At 39.2% G+C, this 16,776-nt stretch overlaps 1 protein-coding gene across 6 annotated transcripts in view; it reads right to left on the bottom strand.

Moving 5' to 3' along the window:
• The window catches only part of LOC125989157 (kazrin-A), a 131,591-nt gene that overhangs the window by 28,975 nt on the left and 85,840 nt on the right, over positions 1-16,776 (bottom strand). For 5 of the 6 annotated variants that reach the window (XM_049755226.2, XM_068649935.1, XM_049755227.1 and 2 more), the window contains 2 exons: positions 13,326-13,433; positions 212-403 (listed from right to left, as the gene is read on the bottom strand). In XM_049755226.2, coding sequence (XP_049611183.2) covers positions 212-403; positions 13,326-13,433 — 300 coding nt within the window. Of the gene's footprint in view, positions 1-211; positions 404-8,652; positions 9,007-13,325; positions 13,434-16,776 lie in introns of those variants that run through there. The other variant, XM_068649937.1, reaches the window with a different exon arrangement.

The raw sequence follows: 16,776 nt of genomic DNA, 5'->3' as shown, positions 1-16,776 counted from the left end.
GAATGTAGCATGTAAATGGGCACGGCAACCACAATAATAAACATATAGCGTACTGTAACTGATACCTCTCGGACAAGTTCAAGGAAGGAAAAGGGGCCTGACTCTTTATATTTAATTATCACGAAAATGAAATCACAGCAGGTCATACGGGTGACTTTGTTGCGTATCAAAGAGCACACACAGCTATTTGTTGCCCGGCTAAAGTTCTGACCTTGCAAAGCCTCTTTGGCTCGGTCCAGCTCCTGCTCCTTTTGGGCCAGCTGCACGCGGAGCTCGGTGGCAGAAAGCACCTCGGCTGAACATCCTCCTTGGCTCTCCTCCAGGTCCTTACTTAACATATCCTTCATCTGGCGCAGCAGGTGCACCTCTTCCTGCAGTTGGGCCACCTCCTCACGAAGTAGAACTACAACAACACACACACAGGAAGGAAGGTGAAGCGTCAAGAGGCTGCATGGATTTTTGTAATGATGTGCGTGACTGAGACGTGCGCTAGTATAAGACACCTGCACTCTATGTAGCTACATTAAATTACTGACAACAACAAATAGAAACACCAGCACAGTTATAAACAACTGTGCTAACCCTGGAAGTAGAAGATGCGGCACTTCCTCTCCTATGTCGCTTACCTCAGACTCATCGTCAGTTGCAGTTCCAATTATTCCACAGGCCTAGAGCGCTCTCTTGCGGTTTAGTGTGAAAATAACAAGTGGAATGATATAATGTGTTAATAATTTCATAGATAAGTCACTTCTGTGTATAAGTCGTACCCGCGGCCAAACTATGTAAAAAACTGCGACTTACAGTCCGGAATATACGGTATTAGTGTGATGTGAGCTCTCTTGATAAGTCAGACTGAAGTCTCAGTGGGTTGGAAACAGTGGACAGCCACCTATTTTTCCAAATGGCCTCCAGGTTGGCAAAGACACATGCACTGAAGCTGCGAATTACAAATGACATTCTGAGTGGGTGCCCACTGATGTATGCATCCCCCTGCAGGTGTACACAAGCCCATGCAGCATCCACCCTGCTGTAGTTGCCAATTTCACTGTGGCTCACAACAGCACAAAAATTAGCATGTTTTGGTTGTTATTTTTTAGGTACCCTAACATGTAGCATATTGTTTTTGATTTTAGTTTCAATGTCAAATAATTGTGCTTCTGCAAACAGAAGGTACAGAAGCAAGTACATAGTAAAGCCGATATTGCCGATAGGTAAATGTGTCATAGGCAAATGCTTCACTGTCAAACAGATTATTGAATAAAAAAAAAATGTTTTCATTCCTGATGCTGACCACAAAATAACTAAACAAATAAATACAAAATTGAGGGCAATCTAAAAGTCACCACTGCTAAAATTGGCAATGTTAACGTGGGAAAAAAAATGATTATCAAGCAACAAATGGCCCAAATGGAGGCTAATGGTATCTGACCTTTGTTTGTGCATGCATCAGCAAATAAATATGTGAACCCACTGTCATCCATCTACGCCTCCATTCCATCTGACTGTCCTAAACAGGATCGGCTCCATTGTGATTATGGCTCACTAAAACAGTAAATTGAACCTCCATCGTTGGTCATTCATGTTAACGATTGCTTCAGTCAACAACAACAATGCAGACCTGCACGCGTTATAAATGGAATTGCTGTCATTTTCTGCTTGTATGGTTTAGGGAAAATAAATTGAACTGCCCCCTTAAATAATAAGACAGCCTTTGTGGGACTGCTTTGCAGCTGCAGAAACCGGTTCGAAAAAAGTGGTTCCAAAATATCAGCGCATCTCTTGCGGGACAAAATCTGTCACCTTCTCTCCTGACATCAAATATGTGAGAACACTATGGAACCTTTTTAGAAACATAAAAGTGACTCATCTTCATACAGTTTTTAAGAATAATATCTTGCAATTCATCTTGAATTCATCATCTTTCTGACTTCACCTTTCACAGCCCCTGAAATAGCTTCTGGTGATATATAGTAAGTTTAACTGCAGAGAGCAATTTGAAGGCATGTATTTTTAACACTTGCCTTCTTTGGTCTTCACAAATTAACCTGTTTTGTGTTTTTTTGTTTTTCTGAAGAGGCTATTCTCAACTATTAAATGAATTACTATCTCTTTTGGTGCCCTTTCTGAAACGGCTTTCTGAAAAACACCCACGATGCCAAAAGATGGTGCTGGAGTGCTGTGACTGCCAAAAGTAGTACACTGGTACCAAACAACTATATAGAACTGACAAAGGTCGACAGTGTTTGTCTGTTGGGGAGGAGCTAAGTTTAGCCTAGCAATAAGAGAGTCTTTGTCGCATGGACGTAGATTTTGAGAGCTTTTTTTTCTCTCCAAATTTTTAATGGTCAATCAATTAACAGGTAATGATCATTATTCATGTGTGGCCAGAAAATATCACATTTCAACTCAAAATGTTGGTGCATCTAGTCAGAATAAAACTTAAGGAAAACAGCAGAACACATACAATGATGGTTTTCTTTTCAAACAGTAATGACATTGGCTTTGCTGTGGTGCTTAACAGAGAAAGTTGCTTTTAGACAATATATCAATGGAGCTTCTCGATCTGTCAGTATTTAAACTGTGGTGCCATCTGGTAGAATTATGGTATTGCCGTTAGGTTTAATTCACTGGTGAGCTGTATTAGAGATTTCCTGTTTTGTGGTGGCCCTTGAATGCACGTTTTGAACGTGGTGCTTGTCAAAAGTGAACGTATATTCATATTTCTCTCCCAACGCAGTTACTAATAGTTTAAGATGCTCAACTTCCATCTGGTAGGCACAATGAGATTTTTTAATCGGCAATCTTGGCGGGGCTCAGCTCCCAGGAATAGAGGGGGTTCACTGAGTCTGAATTTCCTTGAATGCACCATTGTGGTAACAATGTGTATTCTCATGGCAACAATGGATCCCATCAACACTTACCAACTATGACAACTTCTATCTTGTGCCAATTTCAAAGGCTTTCTCAGTGGAACAGATTAAATGGTGATATATCACTGTACCATATTGGGGGGAACAGCAATGATATTTTTCCTGACATTCAGTAATGTCCCATCTGTTGTGTTTGCACTTGGGAGAAATACATTTCTCACTAATGCCAAGTGTGTCCTTCATAACGAAAACTATAAATCAGTTGAAGTGGAAATCGTTTAAATGGAACTCGCATCTGTGTATCATTCTAAAAGATACTACTCTCTGAACTGAAAATAACTGTGGTAGAACAAATGTAACTAAGCCAGCCCTTCATCATGCAAACTCCAATGATGCAGTGACAAATGTTGAGACATTATTCCAAAAATCTTACCGGGAAGCAAGCCCCCGGGCTAACGAATCACCTCTGACATGTCTCTCTTCATTTTGCCCAATGAAGCAAAGAAATTCCATGGATTTAGTCTTAATCAACCAATTCATACATTCAATATTAATTGCATTTTTCCATATGAATTCAAGTTCGATTTCAAATGCTGAAGTATATTAAAGGTGTCCAAACATGAAGGTCGACTCAGTATTTTAGACACCAAAATTAGGAAATTTAGCAGTCCCATGGCAACTACAAAAATCAAGTACATTGCAAGAAAAAACCTACCATCAGAAATTAATCACTGTAGTTAGTCACTGCAATATTAAAACAAAAGATTCACTTTGACAATCACTGATGAGAGTGTCATGCAAAGGCCCTGCAGCTACATCTTTGACAGCTCAATATTTTTTTAACAAGCGTAAAAAGAAGCGAACAAACCACAGTAACACAAACACAACAACAACACATACGGCCTCAACTTTGAGAAGAAACAAAGCAAGTGGTGGCTTGGGTATCTAATAATGATAATATTTTCTCTAGGTGAGGCTTGGCACAAAAACAATCCCAAAAATAAATAATCAACTGCAGCTTTTGAGGCTCTCTGGACTGAGGCTTTGGTTAGGTACGCGGCAGTCTTGTGTGACATCTTGCGTGACGGCATTTCAGTCTCGGGAGTTTTGCGAGTCCGTTGAGGCATATTGTTACGAATAGTAGAACTTGAGAAGCATTCAAATATTTCAAGTTCCACTCTCATATTGTATCATTGGAGTTTTCCAAGTAGCAGAGATTGTAACTAAATAGAGTAGGATGTTGAAATAATCCATGAGTAAAGCTGCCTGAATTTTGACTGCTATAAAAAAACAAAGTAGATTTGTAAACTATGTTAACTCCAAAAACTGCAAGCCGCTGATAGCAAATTCATCAGCGGCTCATGACGATAGCAGGTGTGAGTGATGAAGGCAGCTTTCAGAGTTGGTCTGTGGGTGCTTGGAGCAGGATTAGCGAGTCAATTCTCATGAGCCGAACAATCTTCCCTGTGTCGCTGGAGGGAATGAAAGGGTCACAGTTGATGAAAATGAGAAAGGATGCAAGGAAAAAAAAAAAACCTTCCCGCAGGGCACTCAATCACAAAAATCAAACGGTAATATTTTGTATTACTGGCAAGGACAATGAAAAAACAAAAAGAGTATTGAATTAGTAGTGAATTGCTATTTATAGATGAGGGGAAGTGGAATGAAGTGTCTGTGGTCTGTGCCTGCTTTTAAACACGTTTATGCTTTTTCATTACATATTGCTAGAATATATCACTGCAATGAGATTTGGACTTATTCAAATCCACTATTAAACAGAGATGCAATAATTTAGAAGAACATCCTTCTACCTAGAATGGTAACAACCACTAAAGTGAAAGGCTATTCTGCCTGATTTGGGGCAAGCGGTGGGGGTACACCCTGCACTGGTGGCCAGTCAACCATGTTGACATTTCCCACTCTTCAGATCATGCATGCATCATGCATGGGGAGAAGCCAGAGTACTGAGAGAAAACCCACACAAACGCAGGAAGAACATACAGGAAGGCCGGGGACCAGATTCGAACCCCGGACTGCAGAATTGTGAGGCAGGTGCCCTAACCGTTCATCCAATGTGCTGCCACAACGATAAAATGTTTCCTCCTCATCAAGAGGTAAAGCGTTCACATTTTCTTTATATGGCTGCATCCGAAAAAAATGCATGGCAACTTTCATATTTTTTGCCTTTAGTTGAAGAAAAAATATCTGCGTTAGATGAAAATTTTAGTCTTTGCAGTTGAATATAAATATTCCAACGTTAAAAACATGAAAAGATAAACAGGAGGAACACTTTGCTCATTTTTACTTTAATGATAAGAATGTCATTGAAAGAACAGTTATTTTACGCTGTTACTCCCCACCGCCCCCGTATAAACAAATTTAGCAGAACACAACGCTTCACATCAAATGCCTTTAACTAACAATGTTGATCGGTACACGACTCGCTTCGCTCTCATCAGTCGCTGCGTAGATCAAGGAGTTTCCATCCCACCATGTGACATCCACAAGCCTCGAAGCGAGACTATTTCATGCTTGGAGTCCTTGCATCAACGTCGACTGAACTCGAGAGAGCGGGGTTAAAGCAGCACTCGAGTTGACTGGGAGCAGACAAGTGATCAGAGCGAAAGATAGGCCGTAATCTTCACATTCCACAACAATCTCTGCGTGTTGGCCTTGTGGCTGCCGATGCTATCATTTATGATATCTACAACTCACATTTCTGAAGAGAGATAATGTGGAAATGTATTCACAATTTAGAAGATCCAAAGAAAAAGGAAAAATCGGGTATATCCGCTTCATGCTGGCTCGCAGCCAACTCGAGTGCCGGTTCAAACATGATGTTCAGGCCTCAATTTGTCCTGGGTTGTACAGGCGGTAATCATTTTTGACCGTGAAGACTTTGGTCGAGCAAGTGTAATTTTGTTATGTTTGCTAAGATTTTATCACCTTTTTGCAACATGTTTATTTCTCGTGTTCAAACAAGGTCGTTTATATTGGATAGATCCATTTAAATATGCATTCCGAATGTAATTTGTTCTTGGAGAAATTCTTTGTGAAAAAAAATTAAAAAATTAAAAAAATATTTTACAATGAGTCAATGATTGCCAGTTGTTTTTGCCCAAGGGACAATTCTTTGAAGGCTCAGAACGAGTCTGCACTGTGGATTAAAAGTAATCCTTTGATAACATTTGCTTTTGTGAGATTAAGCAGCGTTTCCAAGAAACTAGATGGATGTTGCAGTGATGACATGGGGGTAGAGTTGTTGTTTGTGATGAATGCACTGGTCGCTTGGACTCTTGAAAACACAACTACAGAAACATGTGGCAATGGAGTTGCAGGCTGCCATTTAGCCACCTTCATGATCTCATGCAAGTTTTGCGCTAACACGTGTTATGCTACAAAGTAAGCAAAAGAAGACAATTGAAGAATGGTTCCTCTCGATGTGTCTAGCTAACATTTTTGGGCAATTAATGAAATTCATCATAATGTTTGAAAATAGTTTCTACGGGTTTAGTTTATCTTACCAGACATGATGTGTCATAGTATCTGGGACAGGAGTTGTGCTGCTGTACGAACATGATTTCCATTCAACTTACCTCCCTCCCTCCATATTGCAATAAAGCAGAACATACAGAACAAAGAAGAAACAATACTGTCCATTTTGCAACAAGACATTCTTGCAGTGAGACTCGAAACATAGCAAAGAAAGCGGTTCTCTTTTGACAGATTAATCCTATTATGTGTGCAAATATATTCATTTACACGGGGAAGTAAGAGGTTCATATCTTTCTGACAGAGCAGGTGTCTCTGTCTACTGCATTGTTCAGAAATAAACTTTGCAGCTGAGGATAATGGTGGAGTAAGAGAGCACACAATGCCAAAACAAACAACAACAACAAAAACCAGAATGGTAATTGTGTTGCTAAAAAATCCAAAATGGTGTGTTTGAATATGAAATAGAGGTGTGGTTGTGGAATTATAGAAATAAGAATAATTTTATTCAATGTCGAAAAATTACTACCAGTCAAAGTAAATTTGTTTTAAAGTTTTGTTCATAAAGAAAATGTTTTTGAATCCAACTTAACATGCTAAGGCACCAAAATATCCTCACATCCATAGACTTATAAAATTATTTTACTGTTTTCAAAATGACATAGCGGTGGATGAATTTTTGTAAACAATGTATACATCCCCTCTGGTTTGCTTGGCGTTCAACCAAAAAATTCCAAGCGTACTAATGTGTCACAAAAAATCACTAAGGGGGTCACAAGAATGTAAACAGGAGTCCGCTCTGCGGCACTGCAAGCTTAGCCAAGAGCACCAATAAACAAATGACTGCTGGTTGTTAAATTTATGAGTTATGTGGAAAACATACCAATCAACAGCACACTAGCACACAAGTGAAGATACTTTTAGTTTAGTTTTTTTAATAATGTCTGGTACTACGCAAATGCTGTGTCGCAGAGAGAAGTTGGAAAACAAAGGTGCTTAGTAAATCAAGGTTGTAGCAGCTTGAAGGGGGAAAGTGCCCTGACTCGAGATAAATGTGAGTTCCTTGACCAGTGGTGATCTTACTTCCAAATCTAATTAAGCAAGCCACGGTGTGATGGAAGTAACCAACATGCAAGGCCGAGGGAGCTTCCTGCTGCCATCACCTGCAGCACGCCACGAAAAAAAGAAGGCAATTACACGACAAGCTCACTCAGCTTTAAACACGACAATGCTGACATGGTCGCCTCTTTCTCAGTGTTAGTGCAAGTATCAGACGGGGCAAAAAAAAAAAAAAGTGTTGTCTTAGAGTTGGCTCGTACTCAAAGATCAAACATCAATCTACAAATTATTCGACACAATGCTTTGATTGTCACTGGCTTTAATGACCAAATCTTGAATGTTGTCCAGGTCTACTTTGCAAAGCCAAATAGTCAAACAGCTGACCTAAGCAGGATTCACAGACGCTATCACAGAAATCCGAGAAGAAAAGCTGAGTCATCAGGCACAATTGCAAATGCATTGCAACACTTGAAGTTTTTACACAAAGAAAGCACTCTGTAGCTTCCAGGTGTTTATTTTGCTGCAAAAATCACCAATTACCACAACCAAACCTTCACTTAAGCTTGATGAAAAATAGACTGCTTTGTCCAATTTGACACATCAGTGTTATGTGGCTTGAAACACTTTCATACAGTTAGCGTGACAAGCAGGGTTTCCGTGCTCCTCTGTACGTATGTACGTATATTTTTGTCCCGCGCGGAAACTAATATCAAACATAATTAGTTGGAATGAATAAGATATAAAACTGTAGTTGGAATGCAAATGTACAATCACGACAAACCTCTATGTGTGTGTTTACAGTAGACACATTGACCTTTTACAGAGTGAAGCAACAGCAAAACAGAGATTGAGGGCAAACTTCATTTTACACAATTGAGTGACCTCGCCGAAAACCTTCAACACTAATGCAAAACTCCACTCTTGTCTGTGCTGTTCAGTCATTTGAATTTGTAGGTTAAAGGTCGGAACAGAGTTCAGACTGGGAAAGAAAACAAAAACCTCCACTGAAGTACAGGCAGGTTAAAGTCTCCCAACGGCTCGACCGTTAAACAGGTGACTGGATGGGAGGACTCACCATCAGATAATGCTCCCTGTGGACACAGGAGCGAGTTATTCAATATGCAAAAAAAGCTGGTGGGATCCTCCCTTCTAGAAAATAATGACCCACTGCTGCATTTCCATTTTAATCCCTTACAAAAAAAAAAGGCCAGAAGCATTTATTTGCACTCACCACACTTGGTCTGCTCCCTGTCTTACTTCATCCCCTTCTGAGAGGGGTCTTCTCCAAAGGATTCCAGGATCAGTCAGTACTCTGCCAAAGCCTTTGACGATTCACAAAACTTCCTTAACAACCTCCCAGACACAGACACTCAGCTCACAAGTGCCTAGATTTGCATCGACTCCAGCAAATATCCAGTACCCAGGTGCTGCTGCTGCGGTGTTCCCTCTTAGTGTACCTGTGAAAGGCGACTCCGGCCATTTATGTACGGGGCTCCTCCTTCGCCATTCAAACAGTAGACTGAGATCAGTGGGGCTGTCACAATTTCCCCATGTTGCCCAAACACTCTCACCGAGACACACAAACAAAGGCGGAGCCAAGTCAAGGTGCGGCTTTGCACACAGGTGAGTGCGAATGCGTGCTCACCATGGCAGGATGCATAGCAACACGCCTGACAGCTGGTGACTTGCTTCAGGGTCTACACAAACAATATGCTAATAATGCATGGCTGTGCTAAACACAGAAGGTCTTTGTCCCACAAAACTCCCTTTCTTAGATGAGATGTTGCAGTTCTGTAGAGATTGCTGCGAGTATTGTTGGATGTTTTATTCGTAACTGTTTGTGACGTGTTTATGCTAGAGTAACAATCTTGATGGTTAAAGATGACCACATTGGCAATGATTTCCAGTCGCTGTCTATGTTGTCTAAATCGTCATTAAGATAGCTGACTTAGGTTAGGGTAGTTACCATGGCAGTGAGGCTGTGTTGAAAGTACTTTGAATGAACATTTATGACATATAAGCAGTTTGAAGCAATAACACTTTACCTCTCATTTGGAGAGATTTGGGATCTGCCAAACTAAATATTGCACATTCAGGAGAGAGCTGAATACACAAATATAAGGGGAGAAAAGAGCATGAATCAGAGTGAAGGAAATAAAAGGTTGAAACAGCACAGGTCAACAAAATATACGCAAAAATACGCACAAAAATATGCAGATATTTTTTGCATGAGGGTAGTATACCAATCCAAATACTTCAGTCTGACAGAATCTGATTTAAACAGTTTTGGTGACTAAAGAAAAAGACCAGAATGAGACACTAATGGGGTAATAGAAAGGCCACATATAAATAATCTATAGGTAGAAGTGGTTAAAGCTGGGGAAAACGTTGCACCTTATAGTGCAAATTTTACTGTACTGTATACAATAAGAGGTTACGCTGAAACTCTGTGTTAGGAACCGGTTTCATGACGACGGGCTAACAATTGTGATTCTATTTAATGACATGTAATGGCATTGCAAATTTGAGTTTGCTTCAATCAATTATTCAATAACAAGCCACAAAACTGGGCTCAATTGCATGGTTAAGTGAGACACCCACAACTACAAAATGAGCGAACATCTATTTGAGGAATGAAGTTATGAAACTCATCTGTGTTAAAATAATGATAATAAACCTAACTCAAATTCAAAATCCCTTTTCACTGACTGGCAACCTTATTTTTTAATATAATATCACTGGATTAAATCACAGAGGATGATAGCGGAAATCTTTTGACGCTGGATGAGAGGATGGATGGGTAATTTGGTGTTACAGTCACATGAGTTCATAATGAAAGTGAAATCAGATAATGTAAGTGGAACTCCAATCTTTTTGGGCTGTGGGTTTTCTCATAAGAAGCTCTTAAAGCAATTTTAAAACGGGTAAGAATCAGCTTTCTAAGGTCAGCAAGAAATTGTTTCTAAAGGAGCTCAAACGCAATAGCCTTGTATTCGATATCTTTGAATTGCAAGAAGTAGAAACTGGAGAAAAGCCGTAATAGTGTAATTTATCATGTCTCCCTATGGGATGGAAAGCTACTTAACTAATGTGCTGGTCATGGCGTCTGCTGGAGTTCACTTGAGGCTTCATTCACTGTTCCTTTATGAATAGTGGTAGTTTTTTGGTCTCTGACTTGTCTTTTTATTCATGCTGGTATTCATTTTTTTGTAACTAATTAATCACACATTCTTCTGCAATTCATCATAATGATATTTTATACTCGTACTTTTAGTTTCCAAATAGAGTAGTTAAATAGAATACATATTTAGAGTCAGACTACAGCTTAGTTTCATTCTTGAATACAATTCTTCTAAATATATCAAAAAGTGACTCAGCTTTTTTGGCATGTTATATTATTCTTACAGAAAGAGCTCTCAAAATGTCTCACTTAAACTTTTAATCAACCAATGAGCGCCAGCAGTGTTGATTGTCAGGCGAGTTCTCATGGAGGTAACTCAGGCAAGGTTTTTTGCTGTCAGATGAGATGCTAACAATGTACACTTTTGAACTTGGCTTTACGTGTTCAATTTGTTTTAGATTTCTCCAATGAGTTCTCCAGCAATGGAAAACATAAACATAAAACTACTAAAAGCCCATCTTTGTTCCTCTTTGCGGCAGTGACTCTAAATTTGATTACAAAGTGAGCAGAAGTCACGATGCCACAGCAAGTAAATCAAACTGAGTATACTGCTTTATCTTTACCACTTACTATATCATTTAAATTCATCTCCAAAGCTAATTTTGACAGACAGCCCTAGGCTTTACTGTTTCTGAGTGTTTATAAACTCAATTTTCTGTACGTAGCCTCGTGTTTTGGTCTGATTGATGACTGGCACTTGGACTTCCCTGTCTTTGACAAGTGATTCAACAGGCTTTCGGCTGGTCCTTGTACTGATTGTGGTATCTGGTACAGCATTTTGTAAAGTCTTGGTACTTCTAAAAACCTATAATTCATGTTTGTACTGTTTTGCGACCAGTTTTTTGAGACTGATATTAAGTTACTTCTGTCCCAAGCTGAGTGGACTGCAAAATTCCCCCACACCCAAAAAATCAAGACGTCGCAGAATTTCCCAAATGCTCATCATGTTTTAGCTGGAAAATGTGTCGCTCTGCTTGTTTCACTGTGGTAGCGCAGTTTGTGAATCCCCGCATGAGCAAAGACAAGAAAGTTGTTGTATATGTCAGCACATTCCTCACTGCTTCAGTTTCATACATTTCACCACATGGGATCTCTGGTGGATAACCATTGGGATTTGATGTGTTCAAATCTTGGGGATATCCGTTCCTCTGCCACGACCTCCATCTCACCCTGCATCGTTTTCCTATGTCACCTTAGGCACAGTCTATAAATGGGCAGTGTGACTCAACAATAAAATATCAACTTGAAGACTTTTGTTTTGACATCAAACTAAACGGTGTACGAGCATTTATTGCTGCTCTGAAAATATTATAACGTTTGCTTACTTTGCCACATTTTGCCATATTTTTCTACTTTAGGCATTCATCTTTTATTATCCTCAGAATCTAGTGCAATAAATTAAAAGCACCATCTGGCCACCCTTTCGCTTGAATAGATGAGGGTTAAACCACAATTTGATTTCATTTTTCATCTTTCACTAATCACTTCTTAAAGCCACTGAGAGTTTGAGCAAGCAAAGAAGACACACTGCAACATGACCATGAACATCAAAAACTCGGTCCACAGGGTCATAATTACAAGGTAAGAGGCAGTAGAATGTCTCACCAAGCCATTCTGAATGAGTTTATTGGCGAAGCTATTATTGACGCATGGAAATGGCAGTGGAGATGCTTGGATATTATTTATGGTGGCGATCGTCTGATGGGCTTCTGTAGGGGACAGGTGTATTTGGATATCTATATACATTCTCCTGTCTTTTATCACCTGTTTTTTTAACAGCACAAGTCAAAGTTTTACTCTAATTTCCTAGCTGAATAACCAGCTCATGCATCTTCATTTAAGTTATTTTGTGTGTTGTTGGTTGATGTGTATTTTCATTTTGAATGGCACTTGGGCTGCAACTCATGACGTTTTACAAGATCACAAGGACGTAAGAACGGACAAGAACATGAATTGTGAAACGACTATACATTTAACAGAGTTTCTGAAGCCAAAAGTAATAGATCTGCATGAAGATGCCGGTGTGACCCAGTGACCTGTGATTTGTGTTCTCATAAGAACAAAGCAAATGAATCACACATTTTGTATCAGAATGTTGTTTTTCCGAGTATGGTCGTTTCTAAAATAAATAAATAAATAAATAACTAAATAAATAATAAAGGCGCAGGATGCCTGAAAGAGATCCCCCCCCCCCCCCCCTCCACATACTTTCTTAATGAGTCCGGTTTATACAGGCAGTTTTAAAATTGAAAACCCTTCCTCCTTTAGGGCTGGAAATTGGGTGATAATGTGCAAGCATGCAAAGTGTGCTCTCTGTAGTATTAAACATTATCGTGATTAATTGGGTGTACATATTTTATGTACACCTCCAATGAAAACTGATTGACCAACAACAGAGCAAACATTTCCTCTCTTTACAGAAAGTCAGTGTATGAAGATGTTGATAAAGATGCATGATGCTATTTTGTTGACAAGAGACATAATGCAGTGAACTACAGACAACATTATTTTTGGGACACCTGGCCAATATTACTACCACAGGTGAGGCAAATGGAACATCTTTGCAAGCTTGTACTCTTCTGGAATTAAAAAAACACCATCTACTTAATGACAAGTAGATGTCGGCTGAAAGAACGTCTACAACAAAGAGTATTCCTGAACCCGTGGAAACTTGCAATCTTTTTCACAGTGTATTCTTGAGTGAGAAATGTGCACGGCATTACCTTTGTCTAGGGAGGCATCAGGAGAGTTGAAGTCCATCAGACTGCTGATTTCACTCATGTAGCACAGATCAGTGGAGGGCGCCTTCTGCCTTGAGTGCGGAGAAGTATCTGGCACAAAAACAAATAACAGACATTGGCGATTCAACATTCAAGATTTAATGGATAAAAAATTGAAATATTTGACAGCTCTTCATGAGAGCGCAAACAGATGTGATTCAAAGGCTCACTTAACCCTTAACTGCTCCAAGACGTGAATCAACAATCATTTTGAGAACATTGTAGGACATTTAGGACCGCGCATCACATTACAGTCACTTATGGAGTACAGCTTTCTCCTCAATACACATTTCACTTCACATTCTATGCAATCCCCCGGAGAAGCCTATTCAGCATTTACTGAAGGCCATGAATGCAACATCATGGAAAACAGCCTAAACTCAGCACAGTCACGCAAATATTAGCATTTTTATGACTCGAGTTTGATTCACTTGTGATGAGGTTCAGTGACTTTAATATAGTTTTCAGTAACCACCGATGGCACACAGTGATAGTATAACTAATCCATTGCTACCGGCCACCTCCCTAAAGTGTCCACAAAACTGCAGCGAGCGCAGTCAGCGTTTGATGTTCATCGAAATAAAAATAAGCGAGACCGTTCCAAGTGTAGTTTTTGTCAAAGTGGACATCATGTCGGAATGAAATAAGAGCATACTGCAGTAACCACTGAAGGCTTGACTGATATAAAGAATTCTTTCACTCAGACCTTGACTTGTTTGCTGTGTGATGGTGGGGACATGCAATAGTTTTTGTATTTATTTAGTTAAAGCATGATGCAACTCTTGAGATAAAAAAAAAGAAAAAGAAAAAGAAACATATGCGCCCCTTTGCTCAGCTACTCTTCCTCAACACACCACCATTAGTACCCACTGTTGAGCTTTTAGGAAACCATTAGTGGTTGAACTATTTGTGGTAATTACACGCCAATGTGTCTGGGGGCGAAACCAGGGGGTCAAGGGGCGGTGCTGCCTTTTTTTTTTTTTCTTGCGCGAGATTAGTCATCGCACTTGCCATAAAGGCCTTAATTAGCCAACAAATAAAACACTGTCAAGATAAATGTTAAGCTTTTCCGGTGGTGGTCAAAAACTACTAAAATGTATACAGATTCATGATCAAATGATCACTTGACATTTTATCATATTAATGAAGGTGGTATTATGTTATGAATTCTAATCATTTATTATTATTCTAATTATTCTAATCATTTAAGGAATGTAATTAAAAGGCAAATACATTTAATTTAATTATTATTTCCTAATACTGCTTTGAACAATTTGAAGCATGACCCAAAATGTTCCGCAGGATCAGTTTTTGACAGACATCAAGCAACAAGCCTTCTAACTCAAGTCAAGTACATCTGATAATCTGAATTGCAGATGCTCATTCTATCGCTAGGTGTTGGGAATGATTACCAAATCCCCTTGATTTACTATGCATGAATGTGACACTCAATTAGCTGATGGAATTGTTGTTTCCTTTAATAGAATAGAATGAGCTTTTTACGTATAATGAAGCTAACAAAAATACAGAGAGTATTTCTGCTATATCCCAGATGCCTTCTTCAAATTGCTAAAGAGAGTGCAAGAGAAGTGTTAAAACATTTCTGCTATAGTTCCTTTACTCCCTTGCATTCAAATGTCTGCCTTTGAGTGAATGTGACAATCGAGGCATTTTCATACCTGTTCTATAAATCCCATGTGGGATGATTGAGCAAGGCTTTGGGATAAGAGCATCATTTTCTCTTTACCTCCATCTTGTTTTTTGTTTCAACCCTTATCTTCCCAATATGCCAACAGCAGCAGTATTACAGTGTTATCATCAAAGCTTTGCATCCAAGCTTCCATGCGTGGATATCTGCTACATTCAGTGACAAGACTAATACTGTACGCATTTTCAGTTAGACAACAACCTTTCAGAATAATGCAAAGAATGTAGCATGCTTACAATAACACATTGGTTGTATATATTATATAAAAAAAAGAAAAAAAAAGTAGTGAGATTGTTTTTTAATACAGGACACTTTGAAAAGATTATTTTAAAGCTTTTCAAAGGCATGGTAGATAACAGGCTTCCCAAGCTTCATTGCAGCTTTGTGTGATGCATCAATTACATATCCCCATAACTGATAATTATTTATTTTTAACTGCTTCAATTAAGTTGACAATAAATTAGCACCTCAACCACCGGACACCTTGTTAATGTAATGTTAACTTGATAGAATATAATATCTTAAGATATATATATATATATATATATATATATATATATATATATCTTAAGATATATATATATATATTTAAAAACTGTATAACGGGTTGACACATTTAGCTTATGTCTGTATACAGTAATCCCTTCAATATTGTGGTCCCGCAATATCATAGACAAATTTATCTTGTGTCTGTATACAGTAATCCCTCTAATATTGCGGTCCCGCTATATCGTAGACTTCATTCTTTGGTAGTGAGTGCTGCATTACAGTTGTTATTCTATTATTGTTTTAAATGTCCGTCCAACCTCTTTCCCACAAAAAAATAGTTGCCGCTGACCTTGGGTTTTACTTTGTTAACGAACGGCATGGAAAAAATATATCAGCTAGAGACACAGCTAAATAGAGAATTGAGTTTGTATACTTGACAGTCTAGCCCTGACAGGCTAAGATAAGGTTAGGTAGGTTTTTGTGGTCTTTTCTAGCAGACTCTTATCTAATGACATCATACCAAAGAGCAGCAAGATGACTCTGATAAGACTCTTTTAAGATTTGCAATGGAATTATTCAACAAAAGCCACACTTTAAATTGAAGTCCCTGCATTAGTTCCCATTGTGCCACACTCAGAGAGTTCAAAGTTAGAACATTCATTTAAAGGTAAATCAAGTAGTCACGGCTACACCGAGCTGAACTTGACATGATTCCGAGGTAAAATGTCTCCCATTTGACGCTCCTAAAGGGAATGATGAAAATGAATTACTACAGTGCTCATGGTCCATCTGTCCCTGTGAATTCTGTCATCTGACTCCATCACCTCTCCTTCTTCCTCATTTTCTCTGTGACTATTTTTTAATGGTGTTCCCCCAGCACTTCTCACTACTGTGCCAGGCAAATTTTATCTGCAAGAAAAAGCGACGGGTGGAACAAAAGAAGGCCCTAATGACTAGTGGAGGTGATTAAGGACTGAATAGGCGCTATTGCTGGGACCTTCACTGAGCTGCCCGCGTTCTTCAAGTCGGTCTGCAATCTGCAGATAGGCAGTGCTTTTTTTCTGCCTGCCACGCGCCTTTAATTGCACCGACATCCCCGGTTCACGGGCTGCCAGACTTGAGATAAAGCAAACGAATTCATGCATTAATCACATCCACCTTCCCCAAGACCCCAATTTCAGGGTCCCTCTAAATATA

This window comes from Syngnathus scovelli, chromosome 2 (genome assembly GCF_024217435.2).
Source record: "Syngnathus scovelli strain Florida chromosome 2, RoL_Ssco_1.2, whole genome shotgun sequence".
Classification (NCBI taxonomy): Eukaryota; Metazoa; Chordata; class Actinopteri; order Syngnathiformes; family Syngnathidae; genus Syngnathus; species Syngnathus scovelli.
Note: the sequence above shows the minus strand (reverse complement) of the source record. Positions and strands in the feature narration are given on the sequence as shown.